Here is a 20,629-nt window from a genome sequence, read left to right on the forward strand (position 1 = left end):
TTCTCTCTACTACAGGTACTGTTAAAACAACGAAGTTGAAGTTTTTTATGTTTCTGGTTTTATTTGGGGATTTAAATATTAGATATGAATGAAATAGTGTAAGGACTTAATACCACATATTTTAATGATTTTATAATAAAATTTCTGAAGAAAAAAGATCATAGTAGGAATTCAAAAGGTAAGTTTCTTTTTGGTAGGTTTTATATTTGTGATGGGGTCAAGAGGTAGGTAGGCTAACTGGAAGAAAATCATACGATATTTGTGTACAACTTTATTAAACAGAGGCTGTAGCCAGGCATGAGGGCTCATACCTGTAATCCCAGCTACTTGGTGAGGCAGGAGGATCCCTTGAGGCTAGGAGTTTGAGACCAAACATAATGAGACCCCCCTCTCTAAAAACACTAGCCAGGCATGGTGGCGCCCACCTGTATTTGCAGATACTCAAGAGGCTTAGGCAGGAGGATCCCCTTGGGCCCAGGAGTTCGAGATTGCAGTAAGCTATGATTGTACCAATGCACTCCAGCCTGGGTGATAGAGTGAGATCCTGTCTCTTAATAAACAGAGGCTCCAGCTACTCAGAAAAAAAAAATCCACATTACCTTAATTATTATAAATTAATGTTATTGTCATAACTGACTAGACTAGTTTCACCAGCTGTGTACTTGTGTTGGGGAAATTTCAATGCTAATTCCACTTAAAACCACAAAGGCAGCTAAGTAGAATTATGCACCTGTTAGCTAAAACCGCAAAACAGTTAAGCAAAGTTGTAAGCCTGTTATAACTATACTGCTTGTAAAAATTGCTGCTAATTGGCTATCTTCTGAATCCTGTTGCTAATTGGTTAACCATTTATGCTTGTATGCTATTGGATATGTCTAACCCCCCAAAAAGTATAAAACCTGACAAAAATAAGGAAGCGGTGCTCAGAATTTGGAGACAAGTCTCCTCTGGGCCCACCGGCAAGATTAAATGCTGACTCTCCAACTCTCTGCGTGCTGCTGGGTTATTCCTTTGGGACCGGTCGCTGTAACCCTTGCTGTAACACTTGCATAGCATCTTGTACATCCTCTGTCATGGTGCTTGATTCACTTTATTTAAATCACTTGTTAGCTTTCTTTTCCTGTAAGCTCTGTGATATCCTAGACCGTATCATGTTTGATTTAAATACCATTGTATCCCTAGCACCTAGTATAGTGCCAGACAAATGAAAGGTACTGATAAATATTTAATGAATGAGTAGATTATTTTAGTGCTGTAATAACTTTCATCCAAGTAAGCCATTATAAAATAACAGCTGAACAATTTTATCTTAATAATTTGTTAATATCTTAATATTTTATTTCAGTGATTAATGTGTCAATACACAAAAAAGTGGGATCTAAATGATTTCTTAAATTCCACGTAAACATATAGTCATTAAATTTGTTTGATCTACTCATTCTTTTGGCTGATTTTTCTTAGGGCCAGACAGGGTGTAATGGAAGGAACACTAGGCTAAGAGTAAAAGAACTTGGACTGGTATCCTGAACTATTTCCTAGTTATGCCTTATGCAAGTCACTTACTGATGCTGAGCCTATTTCCTTTATAGATGAGGGAAATTTGAAAGACATGCTGTATTGTGAAATCACTCTGGAAACTACTAATTGTTACCCTAATTTATGTTACTACACATTTGGCTGAATGCTAGCAGAATAAAATGAAATAGCGTTTGTAGGAATAGCATCATGCTGAATGAAACTATAATGTCAGCTTCTAACCTGCTTGCAAAAAATGGCTGAGAAAATTTTTAGCATATCATTAATTGAGCATTTAGTATGTACAGGCATTGTTCTAAGCCCTTTATATGTGTTAACTCATTTATTCCTCACAATGATTCTATAAGAAAGCTATTATCTGGAAATTGAGGATCAGGAAAGTTAAACAATTTGTTTAAGATCACACAGACAGAAAGTGGGGGCCAGGCTCTAGCAGAGGCAGACTGCCATTAGTACATGGCAAACCTCTTTGCAGAGCTCCTGTTGGTAAACTCAATACTTAAAATTACAATGTCTTACATAGAAAATTGTTTTGCTATTTTAAGGAAATCAGTTGATGTACCAAGGAAAAAAACAATTCTAATTGAGAAAGTAGTTCCTTAGCTCATGAGTGACTTAAACAATTTTATTACTTGAAAAACTAAATGAATTAAATATACTATTATCTGAGCTCAAGTCAAGAGAAAGACAACTACTGTGGTCTCAAGGTGTTTATAATTTAAAAACATAGGGGATGAAAATAAGAATAAGTATTATCACATTCTAGTTATTCCTGCATTCTTACCAGTTTTTGATTGTTGGATAAGGGAAAATAATAAGAAAAATAGCTTATTACAGCATCAATAAGTATTTGCATCCATCAAACATTTACTGATTAATGTACTCTATGTTCCCAAGGCAATTTCAAAACACGAGGAATGATTAAATTTGGTACTTTATATTTGGTTTTACTTCTTAATAAGGACATATGGAAAAGTATGAGTATTAATTCAGAATAAAACCAATAAATGCTTTACTTTGTACTGATTTCAGATAATAACCTCTCAGTCTTTTCCCCCTGTGGCCAGTTTCCTTGACAGTTTTGCTAGCTAATGGGTAGGACTTCTACTTAGTTCCAGAAAGGACAGGTACTCCCTATTCCTGACCCTCTAATTTAGAAAAAAATGGCTAGAAACTTGTGGCAAATAATATAAAGAGAAACAACATTTTAAGAGCTACCTGGTAATTTTGTATCAGCATTTCTATGGATAGAAATATGGATGTTTAAATTTATTCTAGCTATTTAAAGTCTTATTATGGGCTTCTGAGCAATAATTAAAGGGTTGAATTGCTGTTTAGAAAACATTTCTGATGCTTAGAACTGTGTAAACCTAAGTTTTTCCGTTACCTTTGCTTAGATAATGACACAAAACAAAATTGTGATAAATTTATGACAAAAATTTACTGAACCTTTTTAATATTTAATATGTTATGTCAATGGTTTGCACTAAGACATTTATTATGGCTTTATTTTAAATTTTTTCTGTTAAAAATAGTGTAACATATATGGAAAATGCTTTAAGTGTTTTAGAAAAGTGTTTTATTTCTGTACGGAGGAGAGTAAATATGTCAAAGATTGCACTAAATATTCCACAAGGGGGCACCAAAGACTCATTTATGATGATTTTGGCTTTTCTTCAAAAAATTAAATGTAGCTTTTATGTATTTGACGTTGATGTGCTGTGACTTTGCCAAATAGGGGAAATGTTCCCTGACTTAATTTTTTAAAGTGTATATAGAATAAATTTTGGTAATAGTTATTACTCAGAGTTAGTAATTAAAATATTGTAGTTGGCTTGTGAGAGTATACTGTTTTCCCAAATGCCTTCTAACAGAACACCTTGTTGGCCGGCGCTGGTTTGTGCTTTGGCCATCTGTGTTTACTTGCCCAACAGTTCTGCACTCCTGGCTCCCTCAGTGTGGACCGTGGAGCCAGAGGAGTGAAGGAGCAGTGGAACTGTGGCAGGTGAGTGCTGGTTATGAATGGTGGCGGTGTACTACCAAAATTTTCCTTTGGCATTCTCACTCCTGCGGAAAGGTAGTGCTCAGTTCAGGTCCTAATCGCATCCTGTCTAGATTATCGTAAATAAATGCCTCCTAACACATCTCTGCCTCTACTTTCACCCCATTTGAATCTCTCCTAAATGTCCATTGGCAGGTTATTTGTACTAAAAAGTGGCTCCAATCACTTTGTTTCCTATTAAAAATGTAGCAGAATGTAGGATCTCCTAACAGTCCTAACTTTCTAGCAATCTCTCCCACCATTCCATCCTGTACACTTTGTTCCACACGAACTAGATTCCTTGTTGTTTTTTAAACTTCCCATGTGATTTCTCCCACTTCCTTCCTGTTTTGCCATATTAAATCCCATCAAAATCCAGCTAATCCTTAGTTTCTTTTCATGAATCATTTTCTGTTCTCTCCAACAAGATGAAATTTTTACTTTCTTTGAATCTTGTGATTATTTATACTTTTCTTATGGTATTTCTCGCATATCTTATTTACATGAAATTCTTTACTTGTCTTCTACCATTGGCAAGTTCCTTAAGGGTAGAACTGTTTGATCTTTCTATCTCCGTTAGCATAGTGTCTTGTGCCTGACTGAATATGCAGCAAGTGTTAATTGAACTGCTGAAGTAATAATGACTACTTGTCATGTGATATGGGAAATTTTATCCAGATCTCAATTTTCTTTACTTTTTCAGCTGGCATCAGAGGGAACGTCAAATATAGTTGTTTTTGAGAGAGCTAAAATTGAGACACCACCCTCTTCACACTCCCTTTGCTGCAATACTCCAACTACTTGGAGTTTGCACTACGTTACATTTTCCCATTCCTCCTTGCCTTTGTCAATGCTATTTTCTCCCTCGGATTGTCATTCTCTCCTTCCCCTTGTGCCTTGCTCCACTTGCCTTTTAAGTCTTTGCTCAGGGGTCCCTCAAGCTGATCACCTCCCTTCCACCCCCAGGCTGGTTGTATCACTCTCCTCAGCACAGCTGGAGACCCTTTGCACAGTGTTATCACAGAATTTATCAGAATTTGAAGTTTTCCTCATTAGATAGTGAGTTCTTATGACTTGTGTCTGTGTCCTCAATACTTAGTCTAATGCCTCCGCACTGAACAGAAATTCAGTGTTTTGCAAAAGCCTTCCCTGCCACCTCTTCTTTATATATTTAGGTGAGATATACACACAGTGCTATAGGGCAGAGAGAGGGAACTCCTAAGTCAATTCTTCTGAAGAAATGAAGCAGTGCCAAGGCTGCTGACATGAAAGGCCTCTTTTTCTTTTCTACGTCTCTGCTGCTAGGCATAGGCATGCTGCCTCCCTACTTACCTACTGATACCGGGTATAATTTGCACTTGTTTTCAAGTTACTTTGTAAGTGCTCTTGACTTATTTCTTGAGACGTGTAACTATCCCAAGGGCAAGGGCTGTTCTTTCCTACCTCCCTCTAGTTCTCTAGCGTCCCCTACAGGTACTACAATGATACAGAGATACAGCAAATGTTGAATAAAAGGGCTGTGGAATCCTAAGACAGTGACTCCAATTTAAAATATTTATATATCTTTATTTTTGGTGGCTAGTTTTTAATTTGGCCTGGCAGTAAGCTATATGTTCATAGATATAATCTCATTATATTAAGAACAATCCTATGAGGGTGGTGGTGCCATTATCATCTGCAATTTTTTCCTAGATAAGGAAACTAAGGATTAGAGGGGTTTAAAAATAATGTTCATCCACATTAGTGAATTTAGAGCTGGTATTTCCAAATATTTAGTCTTGGCTTCTGCCTGCTCATGCTGACCTGAACAGTACCCCTCTCCTGCGTCAGCAGAACCATGGTTCTGCTGCTTCCTGCTTTGCTAGAGAATCACTTGCTGTTGGTTTGGCCTCAGGTAAAGAAATCAGAAATTCAAGCTATCGGACTTCTTTTCTTTTCTTTTTTTATGGCCATTGATACCTGATTGGGGGATTAAAAATTGAGATCTTTTATTTTGAACAATCTAAAATTATTTTATAACTTCTAATAATATCTTTTTTTCTTCATTAAATATGGTCCATTCATTTAACACATTTATTGAGCATTTACTGCATCATGCCAGCCTTTTCTTTTTTTTAGGTGTTGGAGCTGCAGGAGAGACCAACACAGGTCAAAAAAATCCCTTAAAGTTCAAATTCATTTTTAAAAAGGGGACTCTGTGGGAGGAAGAAAAAAAGAAGGGGGAGGAGAACAGAAAAAGAAAAAAGAAGGTATTCTCTACTTGTAAATATTACAACATCTTAAAACAATATTAGAGTTTTCAAACTTTAACTAGGAAAGGGTTAAAAATTGAATTATCTCATCAGTCTGTGCAAGAAACAAAGTAATGTAATGGAATATATTGACAATTAGAATAAATCTAAACCAGCAGGTCCAGATGGTAGTTATCTTGGATAAATTAAGAAATTGCCTAATGAATATATTAAACTAATTATGTTCCTTCTTCAAAAAGTTATGAACTGTTAAGTTAGGAAATGGGAGAAAAAAACCATTTTCCAATTAAATATAATACGGATGTAGGTAGTTACCCAATTGGACAAGATACATAATTCGACAAAAAGGAAAGATAAGGATTATCAAAAAGAGAGTGGAAATAAAACAATATATAAATTTTATAGCTCATGTTTCTAAATCTCCTTGCCACACCTGCAGTTACTGTAGGGACTGTATCATACACCATAAGATGTTGCCTTGCTGGCCAGCTCCTAGGAAAAACACTCTAAGGCACTGTATTGTCATTCTGATCCATTTATGTATAAAAATTAAAAATATAGTTCAGATATGTGGAAATAAATGAAGGCAACCCAAATGAAAACAAACACAAGCTATTTATTCAGAGCTTGCTATAGCAATCGAGTCAGCCCCCATGACTTGCATTTTGCAGACTCAGACAGGCAAGGAATGGGAGAGCTTTATAGTGAAAAAAGGGAAGGCTTCAGGTATGCTCTGATGGGGGTTGTTGGCATAGGAAGCTGGAAGTGAGTTAACTCTAATAGAATCTAATGGGCATCCTATGTGATTGGTTTGAGGAGCGTATTTGACTTTCTGTGGTTGGTCCTGAGCTGGAAGTGGGGGCAAAATTAGGGAAGCTGGTAATTACTGACCAAAGTTCTGACCATTCTGAGCCTATTGCTGCAAAAATTGTGGTTTAGTGTCCAAGGCTGGTTGTTGCAGAGGTTAAGGGTCAGATTTTATGGTCATATATGGTGTGGCCATTGTCCATTTGTATATCCAGACTCTCAGCCATATAAAATATCCCCTTACCATCAAAAATCAAAATCACAGTGATAACTAATAGGAAGTTCATCTCTTAGTGCTATTGTTGTTCACACTCAGAAAAGTTAGAAGAAGACTTAAGTTGGACCTTATCACACCAAACTCAAGAAAGGACTGGTACTTTTCTTTTAAATCATTAAACAAGTAGGATGCCTAAAAATATGCTCTTGATTTTCAAGGATATATTTACACATAGACATATTAGCCAGTTTCTCCAGAAGTATTTGGGAGAATCATTAAGTAAAACTCTGCAGTTTTTCACCCTGAGCAGGCTACATAAAATACACCTAATGCAAATTAATCCTTGCAGTTCTGAAGGTTAGCCCTTGTGGTGTTTGGTTTGGGGCTCATATTTGAAACCCTATCATTTTTCTTGGTAGCTGCTTAACTGTCCTAGTTCACAGTTACTTTGGCTCCTAATATTACAGTTCTAGTTGTTTTGAGGGATGACTATTTGAGATACCCTCCAGGATTCCCCAAGTTGAATTCCAGGTGTACAAAAATTCTCTATGGAAGGCCATCCCAAACAAACCCTTCAAATTTGCTGACTATATGTCCAGAATCAGAAGAAAATAAATAGAAACTTAATTCCATTTATGTAGATATATTTCCTCTTACAGCCTTTGGCTTTTAACTATCTTTGTTTCAACAATAAGGACTGGTTGTAGAAAAAAGGCCTTTTTGGAAAAACTGTTAAGGGTTTATCATTTGGGGGGCAAAGACAGAATACAATATGCTAAAAGTAAATAGAATTTAGTCATCAGGGAAATGCAAATGAAAACCACAAGGACATTCCACTTCACACCCAATAGAATACTATAATCAAAAAGTCAGATGATAATTGTTGGCGAGGCTGTAGAGAAATCAGAACCCTCATCCACATCTGGTGGAAATGTAAAATGGTACAGCCAACTTGGAAAATAGGCTGTCAGTTCCTCAAAAAGTTGAACATAGAGTTCCCATTTGACCCAGCAATTCCTCTCCTACATAGATACCTAAGAGAAATGAAAACATATTGTACACACAAAAACTTGTACTTATTGTTCATAGCATTACTCATAGTAGCCAAAAAGTGGAAACAACCTAAATTTCCATTAATTGATGAATGAATAAACAAAATGTGATATAGCCATACAATGGAATGTTATTCAGTTACTGATACATGCCACAACATGGATGAACCTTGAAAACATTATGCCAAGTGAAAGAAGACAGTCACAAAAGACCACATATGAAATAATTCTGTTTATATGAAATGTCCAGAATAGGTAAATATATAGATATAGAGAGTGGATTAGTGGTTGCTTAGGGATGGGGGAGGAATGGAGACTGATACCTAAAGGGTATGGGGTTTCTGTGAGGTGATGAAAATGTTCTAAATTTCATTGAGATGATGGTTGCACAACTCTGAACATAGCAAAACACTGAATTGTGTATTTAAATGGATGAATTTATGATTATGGTATAAGAATTATATCTCAACAAAGGTGTTACCAAAAAAAAAATCACCGAAACATTAGAACAGTTTATAACCTAGGCATTTGAGTTCAAATTGCTGTTTTTGTGGTTCTCATGCTGTTCTTTAATCTTGTGAGATTATTTTGAGAGAGAAAGGCCACATAACATAATAGTCAAAGAGCAAGGGCTTTGAAATCAGACAGACCTGGATCAACTTGTGGCTTCAACACTTTCAAGCTATGTATCTTTGAGCAAATTATCTCACCTCTCTAAGTTTCTTAAACTATAAATTGAGTAGAATAATACCAATCTCTTCAAGTTATTGTTAGGGCCTACAGTAAATATATCAGTCTGGGCTATCTAAAACAGGGATTAACAAATCTTGCTTGTGAGTAGAGCACCAAGCAAAATGATTACAATGGAGAGGAACTCCAGAAGTTCATTTCAACAATTATCTGAGTGGTAGGCACTCAGTTGTGCATGTGGTGAGGAGAGGGGAGAGGTTAAAATAAGATGTAGCTCCCTCAGGTCCCAGGAATTTACTGTCTGGTGGGTGGCACTGGGGGTGAGGTGCACTTCCTTGTCCTGGGGGTTTTAACACGAATATGGTCAGCCTGGGCAAGAGCAAGACCCATCTCTACAAAAACAGAAAAATGAGCTCGATGTGGTGGTGTGCACCTGTAGTCCCAGCTACTAGGGAAACTGAGGCAGGAGGATTGCTTGAGCCCAGGAGTTCAAGGCTGCAGTGAGCTATGATCATACCACTGCACTTTAGTCTGGGTGACAGAGCAAGACCACATCTTTAAAAAAAAAAGAAAACATACGAGTTTGCACCAAGTATACAGGAACAAGAGGAGAGGCTGTGAATATAGGAAAGTATACTGGAGGAGATGACACCCATGCTGAGTCTTGAAGTATGAGAAAATTTAGCCTGGTAAAGAAAGGCCAGGAGGGTTTCTCTCTCTGGCAGTGGAGACAGCATAAGGAAACGTCTGAAAAGCCCATTGCAGTGCTGACTCTCAAATACACATCTCCCAAATTCCGGGTTCCTATGTCAAATGCAAACTCAAAATCTTAATTTGAATGGCTAATAGACTTCTTTACACATTGACTGCCATGTGAGTTGTATTTAAGTCACACTAGTTTTGAGCCCAGGGCCTCACGAAGCATATGTTACACATCTCTTCCCTTTGGGAGCTGCGTGAACTATTTTTCTAGTTGCATATAATTCACGCACAGAAAACAATAAAAAATACCAAATTTTTCATTAAATTAGAAAGGATCATTTTATTTTTGAAGTTTTTATTCTATTTTTGTAATAAAACACGATGGCCCCAAGGAAAAATATTTTTTTCCTAGTGTGGCAGTCAATGTGTTAAACTTCCCTCATCAACGTGGTCCACTCAGCTTTCTCCATCTCTGTTGATGGCAACTCCACCCTTCTGCCTGTTCAGGCCAAATCCTTGAGTCATTCTCAACTATTTTGTTTCATTCCCACATTCGACTTGTCAGGAAATCCTCTTGGCTCTGCCTTTAAAGTGTGTGCAGAGTCTCTGAGACCTGCTCAAGCCTGTACTGCTCAGTATGAGCCACCATCAGCTCTTGCCTGCTTCCCCTAGTGCTAACTACGTTCTCTAGACAGCACCCAGAGTGATCTTTTTCAAATGAAAGTGAAATCACTGTATTTTCAGTTCAAACTCTCCTGTGGTTCACATTTCACTCAGAATCAAAGCTGGAGTCCTTACAAGGGCCACCAAAGCCCTGTGATTTGTTCCCCCATGCCTCTCCTTACCTCTCTGTTCTCATCTGCCACTCTCCCTTGACTTCATTTGGCCCTTTGATTTTGATTGGCCGAAATAGTGGTTTATTTTATTTTTGTCATCTTCTATGTAATACTGAAAAGGCAATAAATATAACTAGCCAGGTGTTAGGCTTCCTTACAATACAAGCACCCACTGTCTTACTCCTTGCTTGCTTAAGCATCCACATAGCTGTGGGGCCCCGGCCAGCCTTGGAGCATTCCCCACAATGTAGGAGGCAAATGTGGAGCCACCGAAGGTTTTAAGTAGTCCAGATTTTTATTTAGATAGATGATTTTGCTTTCAGCATGGAAAATGGATTTCAGGGGAATTCCACTGGAAGCAAAGACTGGGAGAGAAACAAGTTAGGAAGTTTTTGCAACAGTCCAGATGGGAGCCTGTACCCAGGCTGTGGCTGCTAGTGGGAACGGAGAAGAGATTTGATTTCAGATATACTTTAAGGCAGAGTGGGCAGGACCCAGTGCTTGACTGAATATGGGGTTTGGGGGAAAGCTTTAGAGAAAACCTCCTAGTTTCTGGCTTGAGTCACTTAGTAGATGAAGGTACCAGTAATGTTAGAAGATGAAATCTGAACATAAGGGATGGGGAAGATGTGTTTCCTTTTGGACATTTGAGTTGGAAGGACCCAAACCGCCCATCACTGAGTATAGCAAGCAATTGGATTTGAGGTTCTTAGGCTCAGGGGGAGAGGTCTGGGCTGGGAATTTGAGTTATCCACCACTATTCTAAAAATGTTAATTTTTTCTAATTAGAATTATTGTGGTTTTCAAATTTCACTTTTTGTACTTCAACTCATCATAACTTTTTCCTGAACACACACTATAGGTAACCTCAATTTTTTTCTATCACTTCTCCAACAGCCTCCTTGGGTGATTTTTTAAAGCTTAGCAATCCCTTCAAATGCAGCAGTCCTAACCCATTGGAGCAAACGTGTGAACAAAGATCTGGTTCCCAAAGTCCATGAATATTTAACTTTTCATACAACTATGAAGAAGATCAAAAGCTTAAGTGTGTTGAGCGCCTCCTCTGTAGCAAGAAAACTCCAGGGGCCCGGCTCTTGCCTTTCTTCCTCCTCTTCTCTGGGCCAGCCCGCCAGGCCTCCCCGCGCGCGCCCACGTGCCGGGCGGGCTCTTCCGACTGTGGAACACCAAATGCCCCCGATAGTGCGGCGGGATCTTGTGGCGCTAGAACAGGCCTAAGCCGCGGTCACCACAGTAACGAGCCCCGGGCTAGTTCGGTCTTTCAGGGCCACAGGCGTCTCCAGGGCGCCCCTCCCGGGGTAGCCGCGCGGGGGCCGGGGCGCGGTCCCTGCCCCGGGGTAGGAGGAACGCAGAGCTGGCGGGGGCTGGGGTGTCCGGGAGCCCCGAAAGGCATGTGACGGCCCGGCCTCCTGCGGCCGCATTGTCTAAGCTCCATAGCAACTCGGGCGAGGCGGGGGCCCTGCGCGCCGCCACCGCGTCGGCTCCCGGGAGAGACGGGCTCTGTCCGGCGCTGGCCCGCGCGGACGGGGCCCTGACGGCCCGCGCGGTCGCCGGGCTCGGGCAACGGCGACGCCATGCCCCAGAAGCGGCTCACCGCCGGTAGGTGGGGCGGGCCCGGGCGGCGCGGGGCAGTCGCCCTCTTCGACAGAGACCAGGGACGGGGCCGTGGCCGCCCCTCTTCCAAACATTGGAAAAACTGCCTTCACTGCCCTCTCATTGCATTTTATTACGAATTTCACGTCCTCCCCGTTTACATTGGCACCGTGTTGTTTTATCTTGCCTAATTCTCCATTATTTTGTTGCTGGAATAATGGAGGCCTCCATCTTTTAAGGTTAACTCCAGGGTCACAGTGAGTTAGTGACCAGGCTGGATTCCAGAGGCCTTTCCTTCCCACTTCCACCTTGAATTCCAACTCAAAATTCAATCCATGTGCAGAGAGTGAATAGAGGGCCAAAAATTTACTGAGCTTTCCCATGTACAAGGTAGGGCTAGGTGCTGTCTCAAATTATTTCATTTATTCTAAAAGAAAATCAGATTTGAGTGAGATAATGAAATATTTTATCGTTTCAGAACCACCAGCTCTTACAGAAGAAGAATTTGTAAGTACGATTTAGGGGCTACTTGTTTTTTTCCTTGGCTTTTCTTTTTTTGTTTTTTAAATAGCAAATACTAGATCATGGAGAACTCGCTTTTCTTTCCTCCTTTTTGCCTTATCAGTACAGTAGAAGCGTTGGTTCTATGGTGATCAATGGTGATAACTGTGTGCAAGACCTCTTTATATTCTCTAACAGGTACATTTTTAAGACGGAGACAATTGATTTGTATTAAATATATTGCATGCTATTTATTGTTAAAGTTCTTTCGCATAAATGACCTCATTTAATTCCTCTAAACTCTAATTGACTCCATGAGAGGCAGGTTTTGTCTCCATGGCTTTATTGTGATGTGGCCGTGCACTTCCTGGTTGCAGTAAACATAAGTAGGTGGCACTGATTGCTAATGAGTAGTCAATTTATATTTATAATTCCTTTAAAAATGTACTAAATATTGTTCTCAGTTCAGACTTCTGGAGAAGTTGAGTAATAAGTACTTTGCCAAATATAGCTTATAGTTGTCATTTAGATGAGTGCTATATTAAATATTTAGGGTGGGTTCTATTGTAGTTCCTGTGTGTACTGTATTTAAGGAACTTGCCCAAGGTTACACAGATGGGAAGTGGCAGAATCTAATTCTTACTAAAATCTGAGTCTGATTTCAAGAGCTCTAACCACATCTCTCTATTATTTACTTAACGTCCTCCAGCACTTATTTCTCTTGTTGGCTAAATTATCTTATTTGCTTTTGGCTTTTTATTCAACAAGCATGAGTGATTGTATATTCATAGTACAGTCTGAAAGGATGAGAATAAGTCTCAAGAAGTTCAGTCTAGCAGGGGCTAAGAGATAATAAGAGAGGCCAAGGCAGGTGTGGTGGCCAAGGCTGGTGACTGGTCACCTTTCCAGCCCTTTGGTCCACTGCTGAGAGAGACAGGGAGAGAGAGAGAGAGACATATACACACACACAGTGAGGCACGGAGCATGTCAGAAATTCCTGCCATCTTCTGGCCATGTGGCAGAGCTCTGCTTTTAAGTGGGAGATTTCTTTAAGCTGTTCCAGGCCTTCCTGAACTGTTCTTCATTCCAGCGGGAGGTGAGCATTTCTGGAGCTAGCTAATCCTTTCCCGTACTGCTGAAGAGCACTGAGCAACGTGCCACTTAACGTGTGAGCAGTTTGCTAACCATTTCAGGCACTTGGCCCATATGGGAACTCATAATAGCCTGAAGACTCTATTAGGCACTTCCCTTCTCTTAGCTTCTTTGACACCACTATCTCCCAGTTCTCCCATCTCTCATTCTTATTTCCCCTTAATGGCTCCTCTTTTTCTTTTTTCATAAACGTATTGACCTTCTTCAGGATTCTGTTCTATGGGCTCTCTTTGAGTGAGCTCCTCTTCTCCTGTAGCTTCAGCCACCCCTATTTCACGGGACTTCTGAGTCTACGCACCTCTAGCCAGATACCACTCTTGATGCCAGCTCTGTATGCCCAGTTTATGGGGCATCTTCCTCTTCTGGATGTCCCTGCATCACCTCAACAGTCTAAACTGAACTTATCCCCTCCCTTTTCCCATTCTGTTTTTCCTCCACTTTTTCTTATTTTGGTTAATGGTGCCACTGGCCATTCAGTCACTCAAACTGGAGACTTTCTTCCCCCTTCTACATCCCCCGCCTGCAATCATTTACCAGATTCCTTTCATAGCCAGATTATTTTTCTCTATCCTCACAGCTACTGTCTTATTTTAGGCCCTCATCCCTGGGCCTGGACTTTGGCAGTAATCCTAACTGATATCACTGCCTCAAATATTCCCTCTGCCAACTCCAGTTTTTCTTTGTCTAAAGCATAAAATACAAATTCCTGTGCATCAACTCTACTGGATTACTTCCTATTTCTTTGTTCTGTGTGTCTACCTTTAAATCTTTCTTCCCCCATTACTCTGGCCCCTGGTTTATCAGATTGCTATTAATTCTTTAAAACATTACCATGTTACTCGCTCAGAGCTTTTATTAATAGCTAGTATTTATTGACTGCTGGTTACATGCTAGTATTATATTTAACCTCAAAACAACCCTGTTAGGTAGTTATTATTATACATATTTCACAGATGAGGAAGTTGAAGTTAATAGAGGTTAACTAACTTGACCTGATGCCACATGTGTAGCAACTGTTAAAGCCAAAATGTCAAACACTTTACATTAGCATTCAAAACCTTTTCTGTAACTTTTCAGCCTTCTTTAACCCTATCTACCAATACTTTTCTCTGTGATAAAGACAACATTGTTAATGTTTTTGGTTTACAAAGTACTTCCACATGCCCTCTGCTCCAGCCAAACTATATCCTACTTGCCTTTGCTGTCAAGTCTTGTCTCAGTTGCCCTTCCCCATCTATTTCACAATCCTGCACATTCTTCAAGGCCCAGCTAATCTCTTCCATGAAACCTTTCCAACCTAACATCATCCAGACTGCCTTTGAGCTCTGGGCAGCTTTCAGTTGAGACCAGTTTGTGACTAGCTGCTCAAATTCACATGCTCAGCCAAGCGTTTGACCATAGATTAACACATTGCCACACTGGAAAAAAAATTTTTCCTTGGGGCCACAGTGTTTTATTATGAAAATGGAATAAAAACTTTGAAAACAAACGACCCTTTCTAATTTAATGAAAAAGTTATTATTTTTTATTGTTTTCTCTCATGAATTATATGCAACTTGAAAATAGTTCTTGCAGCTCTCAAAGTGAAGAGACATGTGAGTTACATATGCTTCACGAAGCCCTGGACTCAAAACTAGCATGAGTTGAATACAACTCACATGGCAGTTAATGTGTTAAATAATTAACATGTATTGCACGTATATTTATCTCTGCTTTTCAAGTGTGAAAGTATTGTTTTCACTAATAAATTACATATTCTTAGAAAAAGTGTTTATCAGAGACCTGTTGTTACCTAAACTCCATTCTCTCCTTTCTATAATAGATACTAGATACATTGCTATCCAGAATAAAGACTACATTTTCTAGCCTCCCTTACAGCCAGATGTGGTCCTGTAACCAAATTCTGGCCAGTAGGATGTAAGCAGAAGCCTTTCAACAAGCCACTCTGTGGAGCTTGTTTCACCTTGCATTCTCTTTTTCTGACTGTTTCCTCTTTTGACCAACATCTATTTTATTAGTGTCTTTGTTAGGTTATCAGTCTTTTCTCTTCAGGTTTTGTGTCCTCAGTGTAATCATTCGACAAAAATGTTCTAAGCATCTACTATCTAAAGGCATTGGGAATTTTAAAAAATGAATAAGAAATAGTCATTTTCCTCCAAAAGTTCACAACCAGTGGGTGAGACATGTAAACAATTATAGTATGAAGTGATAAAGGTTTTTATAGGGGAAACACAAATGACCACTACTCTAGACTTTTGGAGAAGAATAAGGATAGGTAGGTGAATAAAGGGAGAAAAATTTTCTAGGTAGAATAATCAGCATGCACAAAGGTGCAGAACTATAAAAAAAATTATAGGCCGGGCACAATGGCTCACGCCTGTAATCGCAGAACTTTGGGAGGCCGGGGTAGAAGGATCACTTGAGGCCAGGAGTTCAAGACCAGCCTAGACAACATAGTGAGACCCTGTCTCTACAAAGAATAAATTAAAAAAATTAGCCGTGCATGATGGCACACACCTGTAGTCCCAGCTACTTAGAAGGCTGAGGTGGGAGAATCACCTCAGCCCAGGTGTTTGAGGTTGCAGTGAGGTATGATGATGCCACTGCACTCTAGGCTGGGTGACAGAGTGAGACCCTGTCTCTTAAAAAAAAAAATTGGCATAGCTAGAGCATGGTAGTATGAGACAAGGGCTGGAAAGGTGGGCAGGAGCCAAACTGCATTCATCATAAGCCCTTTTTATGGTAGAAAAGGATTGGAGATTGGAAGATGAGTGGATCCTTTGTATTAAATGAGGTGTGGTTAGGGAGACTGACCCGTAGGGTGGTATAGGTATGAAGGGTAGGAAAGATGAGATTTGGCATATTATGGATAGGAGGGTGAACCAGAGGTGTCAGAGGTCTGACCCTTAGTGGATAGGATTTCAGAGTAGTGGTCAGAAGATGATCAGATAGTCAGGAATTTATTCTAGAAACAATGAGGGTGATTTGGGATCTATCATTTAGTACTCAGGAAGCTAAGAAGGCTGTCCATAGGTACAGAGAAACTTGGTCTTGTTTCCTTGTACCTGAGGCTCCCCTCCCAACATTTTATTATGAAACAATTTAGACATATAAGAATTAAAATAATTGTATGGTGAACACTGATATACCCACCACTAATATTTCACATTTATTATTTTCCTATTTTTGGTTTTTCACATTTCCGTCCTCTGTCTATCCCACCATCCATCCATCAGTCCCTCTTTTTGTGCATTTCAAAGTAAGATACAGACATTGATAAATTTCACCCCTAAACACTTCAACATGAATATCATGAACTACTGTTTAATATTAGTTTATGGTTCTTTTGTTGATGTAAAATTTATACATGTGAAATGAAAATTCTTAAAGAGCGATAATTTGATAAATTTTGTCAAGTGTATTACCTGTGTAATCCAAGCCCTAATCAATATATAGAGCATTTTCATAAACCTAGGAAGTTCTTTCAGGCTCCTTCCCAGTTGAGTCTTGCCCCCATTCCCCAGAGACAACTACTGTCCTGTGTTTTGCTTTCTGATCTCTCTGCTCATGCATTTCTCTCTGTACTCATATTTATACTAATGAATATAGAATTTGAAGTTATTTGAAATGCATTTCAAATGCCATTTTTCCCATTTGAATCTTCTGATTCTTCCTACTAGATAACATCTTTCTCTCCTTTGGAGGAAACAGTTTATATTGTAATTCTCATATAGCATGTGTTGTATTCTTTCTTGGATTATGGTTTTTGTCAGTATTTATTTTATTTCCTCTTTCTTGTTCGTAAGTTCTTTGTGTATTTTGCATCTTTTGGACTTGTGAAGAAATTGTAGTTCATCTGATTTGAGGGTACAGCAAAATAATTTTAAGCAAAAAATTTTACTTACCATAATTAGCAAGCACACATAAACTATTTTACTTAACCCTCTTTCAATAAGAAATTGGAAAAGTTTGGACTAAAAATGGAAAAGCTGACTTCACTTTCACAGATGGCACACCTGTAATACATGAAAAAACAGGTTTCAAGAGTATATTCAATTTTTAAGAAGTGTTCCTACTTTCCATTGCATCATTCAGCAGAGAATCTGTGTTACAAATTTTGCAGTCAGGTTTATGGAATGATGTAATGGAGGAATTGATTGTAACTCAGTTTTCTTCCTGATTGTACCATTAACCATCACCAGCTTATTGATTACTTGGAAGATATTAAACCTGAATATGGAGACTTTTTTTTTTTTTTTTTTTTTGAGACAAGGTGTCATTTTGTCACCCAGGCTAGAGTGTGATAGCATGATCATAGCTCACTATAACCTAGAACTCCTGGCCTCAAGCTATCCTCCTACCTCAGCCTCCTGAGTAGCTTGGACTACAGGCATACACCACCATGCCCGGCTAATTTTTAAATTTTTTGTAAAGACGTTGTCTTGCTGTGTTGCCCAGGCTGGTCTTGAACTCCTGGCTTGAAGTGATCCTTCCACCTTGGCCTTCCAAAGTTCTGGGATTACAGACATAAGCCACTGAACCTCCCCAAGTATGAAGACTTAGATCATTTTAATATGGCCAAGTAAATGGACTGTGGAAACTTATTGAGAGTAATGGAACTCCTAACAACTCAAGGCCTTAAAAAAATTTTTTTTTTTTAAATTAAAGAGTTTGGAGCCTAAAGGGTTTATAAGATACTCGTTGATTTACATGACTGTTTACTAATGTGACAAGATATTTGAACACATTGAACTAGAAACTGCAGTGGGAAAATATGCTCATTTATTTAGAGAACTACAGGCCTTCCCCCTCAAGTGACACCCAAGGATTGAGCAGATGGCACTTGGAGGCTGCACTTATTTCCTGTTGTGGAATTGCCCCATATCAACAGAATTGCTAATATTTAATACTGATGGAAATTCATACACAATTTTAGAAAATAAATACAGATTTAGATTTATTCGAATAATACTTTAAGTTTCCATGGTTGTCTGTAAGTGCATACCTGAGGATGGGACTGAATGCCGAGTCACCAAGGGCTTAGGGCAGTGCTCCTGGTGCCACCTGAGAACGCTTATCAGTCCATAGTGAGATGAGCTCAGAAATTAAGAGTAAATGTTTAGAAACTTTCTGGCTATTCAACAGAGTATGTTTATATCTATTGAATTTAATGATAAAAATAATTGGGATTACAATGTATGTCCTTTATTTCATTTTTTAGTAATTCATTCTTATTGTATTTATTTTACAAAAGTTATCTGTTTAAAATGGATTAAGGAAAAAACCAAAAACAAATCAGGTACCTCATCACACATAGTTCATTAAGTTAGAATCTCTTAGAAGTGTGAGGTATCTGGAAATGAATATATGGATCTGAAGATTATCTATTAATAGAAATTTCTGGCTACGTGGCTGGTCAAATTCCAGGCAGTGTTTAGGTCTGCTTGGCTCTATGAAATATATATTCTGTATTATGGCTAAATATTACAAATAAAAGGTATATTTTAGAAAAATTAACAAGGGATTATACTGTATTACTCTTATTAATTAAAAATACATACCCTTCACATCCATGGATTTTTGATCATATGATCCAGTACTGTAAAATTTGGCCACCCTATTATAGTACGATGCCATCTACCTAGGAAATACTAAAAAAATATTTATTGAATCAGATGTTTTCTCATAAGAGTTAGCAAAAACTAGATAGTTCACTAAATACAGTCCATAAAATTAAAGTAACTTTGAAAGGTAAAGTTTGAAAAGTTAATAGCCTTATAGCTTCCTCCCAAATGATATCTGCCTTGTTCTGCTTCATCAGACCTTTGCCAATCAGAACTTTGAGCATAATTATCAAGGTACCACTACTAAGGTTGTATATTTATTAAATCCTTGTTTTTGTTGTTTTAATCAGTTCAGATTTTTAGTAAACTAATTCCTTTTGTGTTTTAGTCAGTTGAGATTTTTAGTAAGTTCTTTGATATAATTTCTATAGGTGATAGTTTATAATTCTCTTCTGACATTTCAGTTACTTAAAGAAATTACCCTGAAAATCTATTTTCCAAAGTAGGTGTAAATATAGTATAGTGTCTTCCTTATAGCACTATACTTCAATAAAGCTTTTAAAATTGGTCAGTATGAGAAGAAAGTAATCAGCCATATGGAAATAATGGCATTATGTCATATTGTCAACTTTCATGTTAGATTTGCAAAATTGAAATATAATTATGAATAACAAAATAAACACATGTACTATACTACAGTGTGCAATGATGTGCTTTTGATACAGTGGAAACAATTACTAATAAAATAAGGTGTTTTATGATTTGGAAGAGAGATTTTATTCTTGGCAGTGGCTTTTCAATTTTGCCAATTTGAAAAGTGGCTCTGTTGGTGAATGAGATAGTTATGGAAAAAATGTATACAATCTTTATGCTTAGAACACATGTATTGTCAAAGTTTACTCATGCAAAAGTGAAGCAGGATCCAGATTAAGAAAACTATGTCTCATTCTGAGCAGTAGAACATTTTCTTAGCTTACTTACCACTTCATTGGGTAATTTAAGAAATTTACATTCTCAATTTCATTTTAACCCCAAACACTGCTTCTATCTTTATTGACTCTGCCTTTATTTTTATGAAATATGTATATTTTTAATAAATCTATGGGAAATTCACCATGTGGGTATATGATTTTATATTCATTGATGTTGCATTTAAGTGTTCAGCTATATTTTTCATGTGTTCTGTCTTCCAAGTATAGTAGCAAGGTCTTTTAAAAGTATGTTTCCATCCTGTTTTATTATTTCTTCCTTCCAAAGATTGTAGCATCATATTCTGTTTATAGTGAGGGTTCACTGTTGACAGACTAAAAAAGACTTAAAGGTCTACATTATAATAAATTGATAGCAGAATTAAGGAATAACATAGGTTTTAAAACATCTTAATAAAAATCATAATATTGTGTTTTTATGTTTTTGCAGGAAGATTCTTTGGCAACAGATGACTTCCTTGTGGACTACTTTAATGAATTCCTAAGCCTTCCAGTGAGTGTATTATTATGTTCTGTTGAATATAGTATCAAAGCAAAATATTTAATTCACTGGATTATGTTGTGAGACAAATTTATCAGAAGTAATATTTTATTAAAATATTAATTAAAGCATTTAGGTAAAGTTTATATTTTTATAGACATAATCATTTGGATTTAAATCATATTTAGAAATTATCCT

The 20,629-nt window shown here is 38.0% G+C and overlaps 1 protein-coding gene across 1 annotated transcript in view; it reads left to right on the forward strand.

Annotated features, from left to right (window-relative positions):
* The first annotated feature begins 11,725 nt into the window (after nt 1-11,725).
* The window catches only part of RGS22 (regulator of G-protein signaling 22), a 137,429-nt gene continuing 128,525 nt past the window's right edge, over nt 11,726-20,629 (forward strand). The window contains exons 1-3 of the mRNA XM_012643528.1: nt 11,726-11,750; nt 12,223-12,251; nt 20,381-20,443. Coding sequence (XP_012498982.1) covers nt 11,726-11,750; nt 12,223-12,251; nt 20,381-20,443 — 117 coding nt within the window. The remainder of the gene's footprint in view (nt 11,751-12,222; nt 12,252-20,380; nt 20,444-20,629) is intronic.

This window comes from Propithecus coquereli, unplaced genomic scaffold (assembly GCF_000956105.1).
Source record: "Propithecus coquereli isolate 6110/MARCELLA unplaced genomic scaffold, Pcoq_1.0 Scaffold2, whole genome shotgun sequence".
Lineage (NCBI taxonomy): Eukaryota > Metazoa > Chordata > Mammalia > Primates > Indriidae > Propithecus > Propithecus coquereli.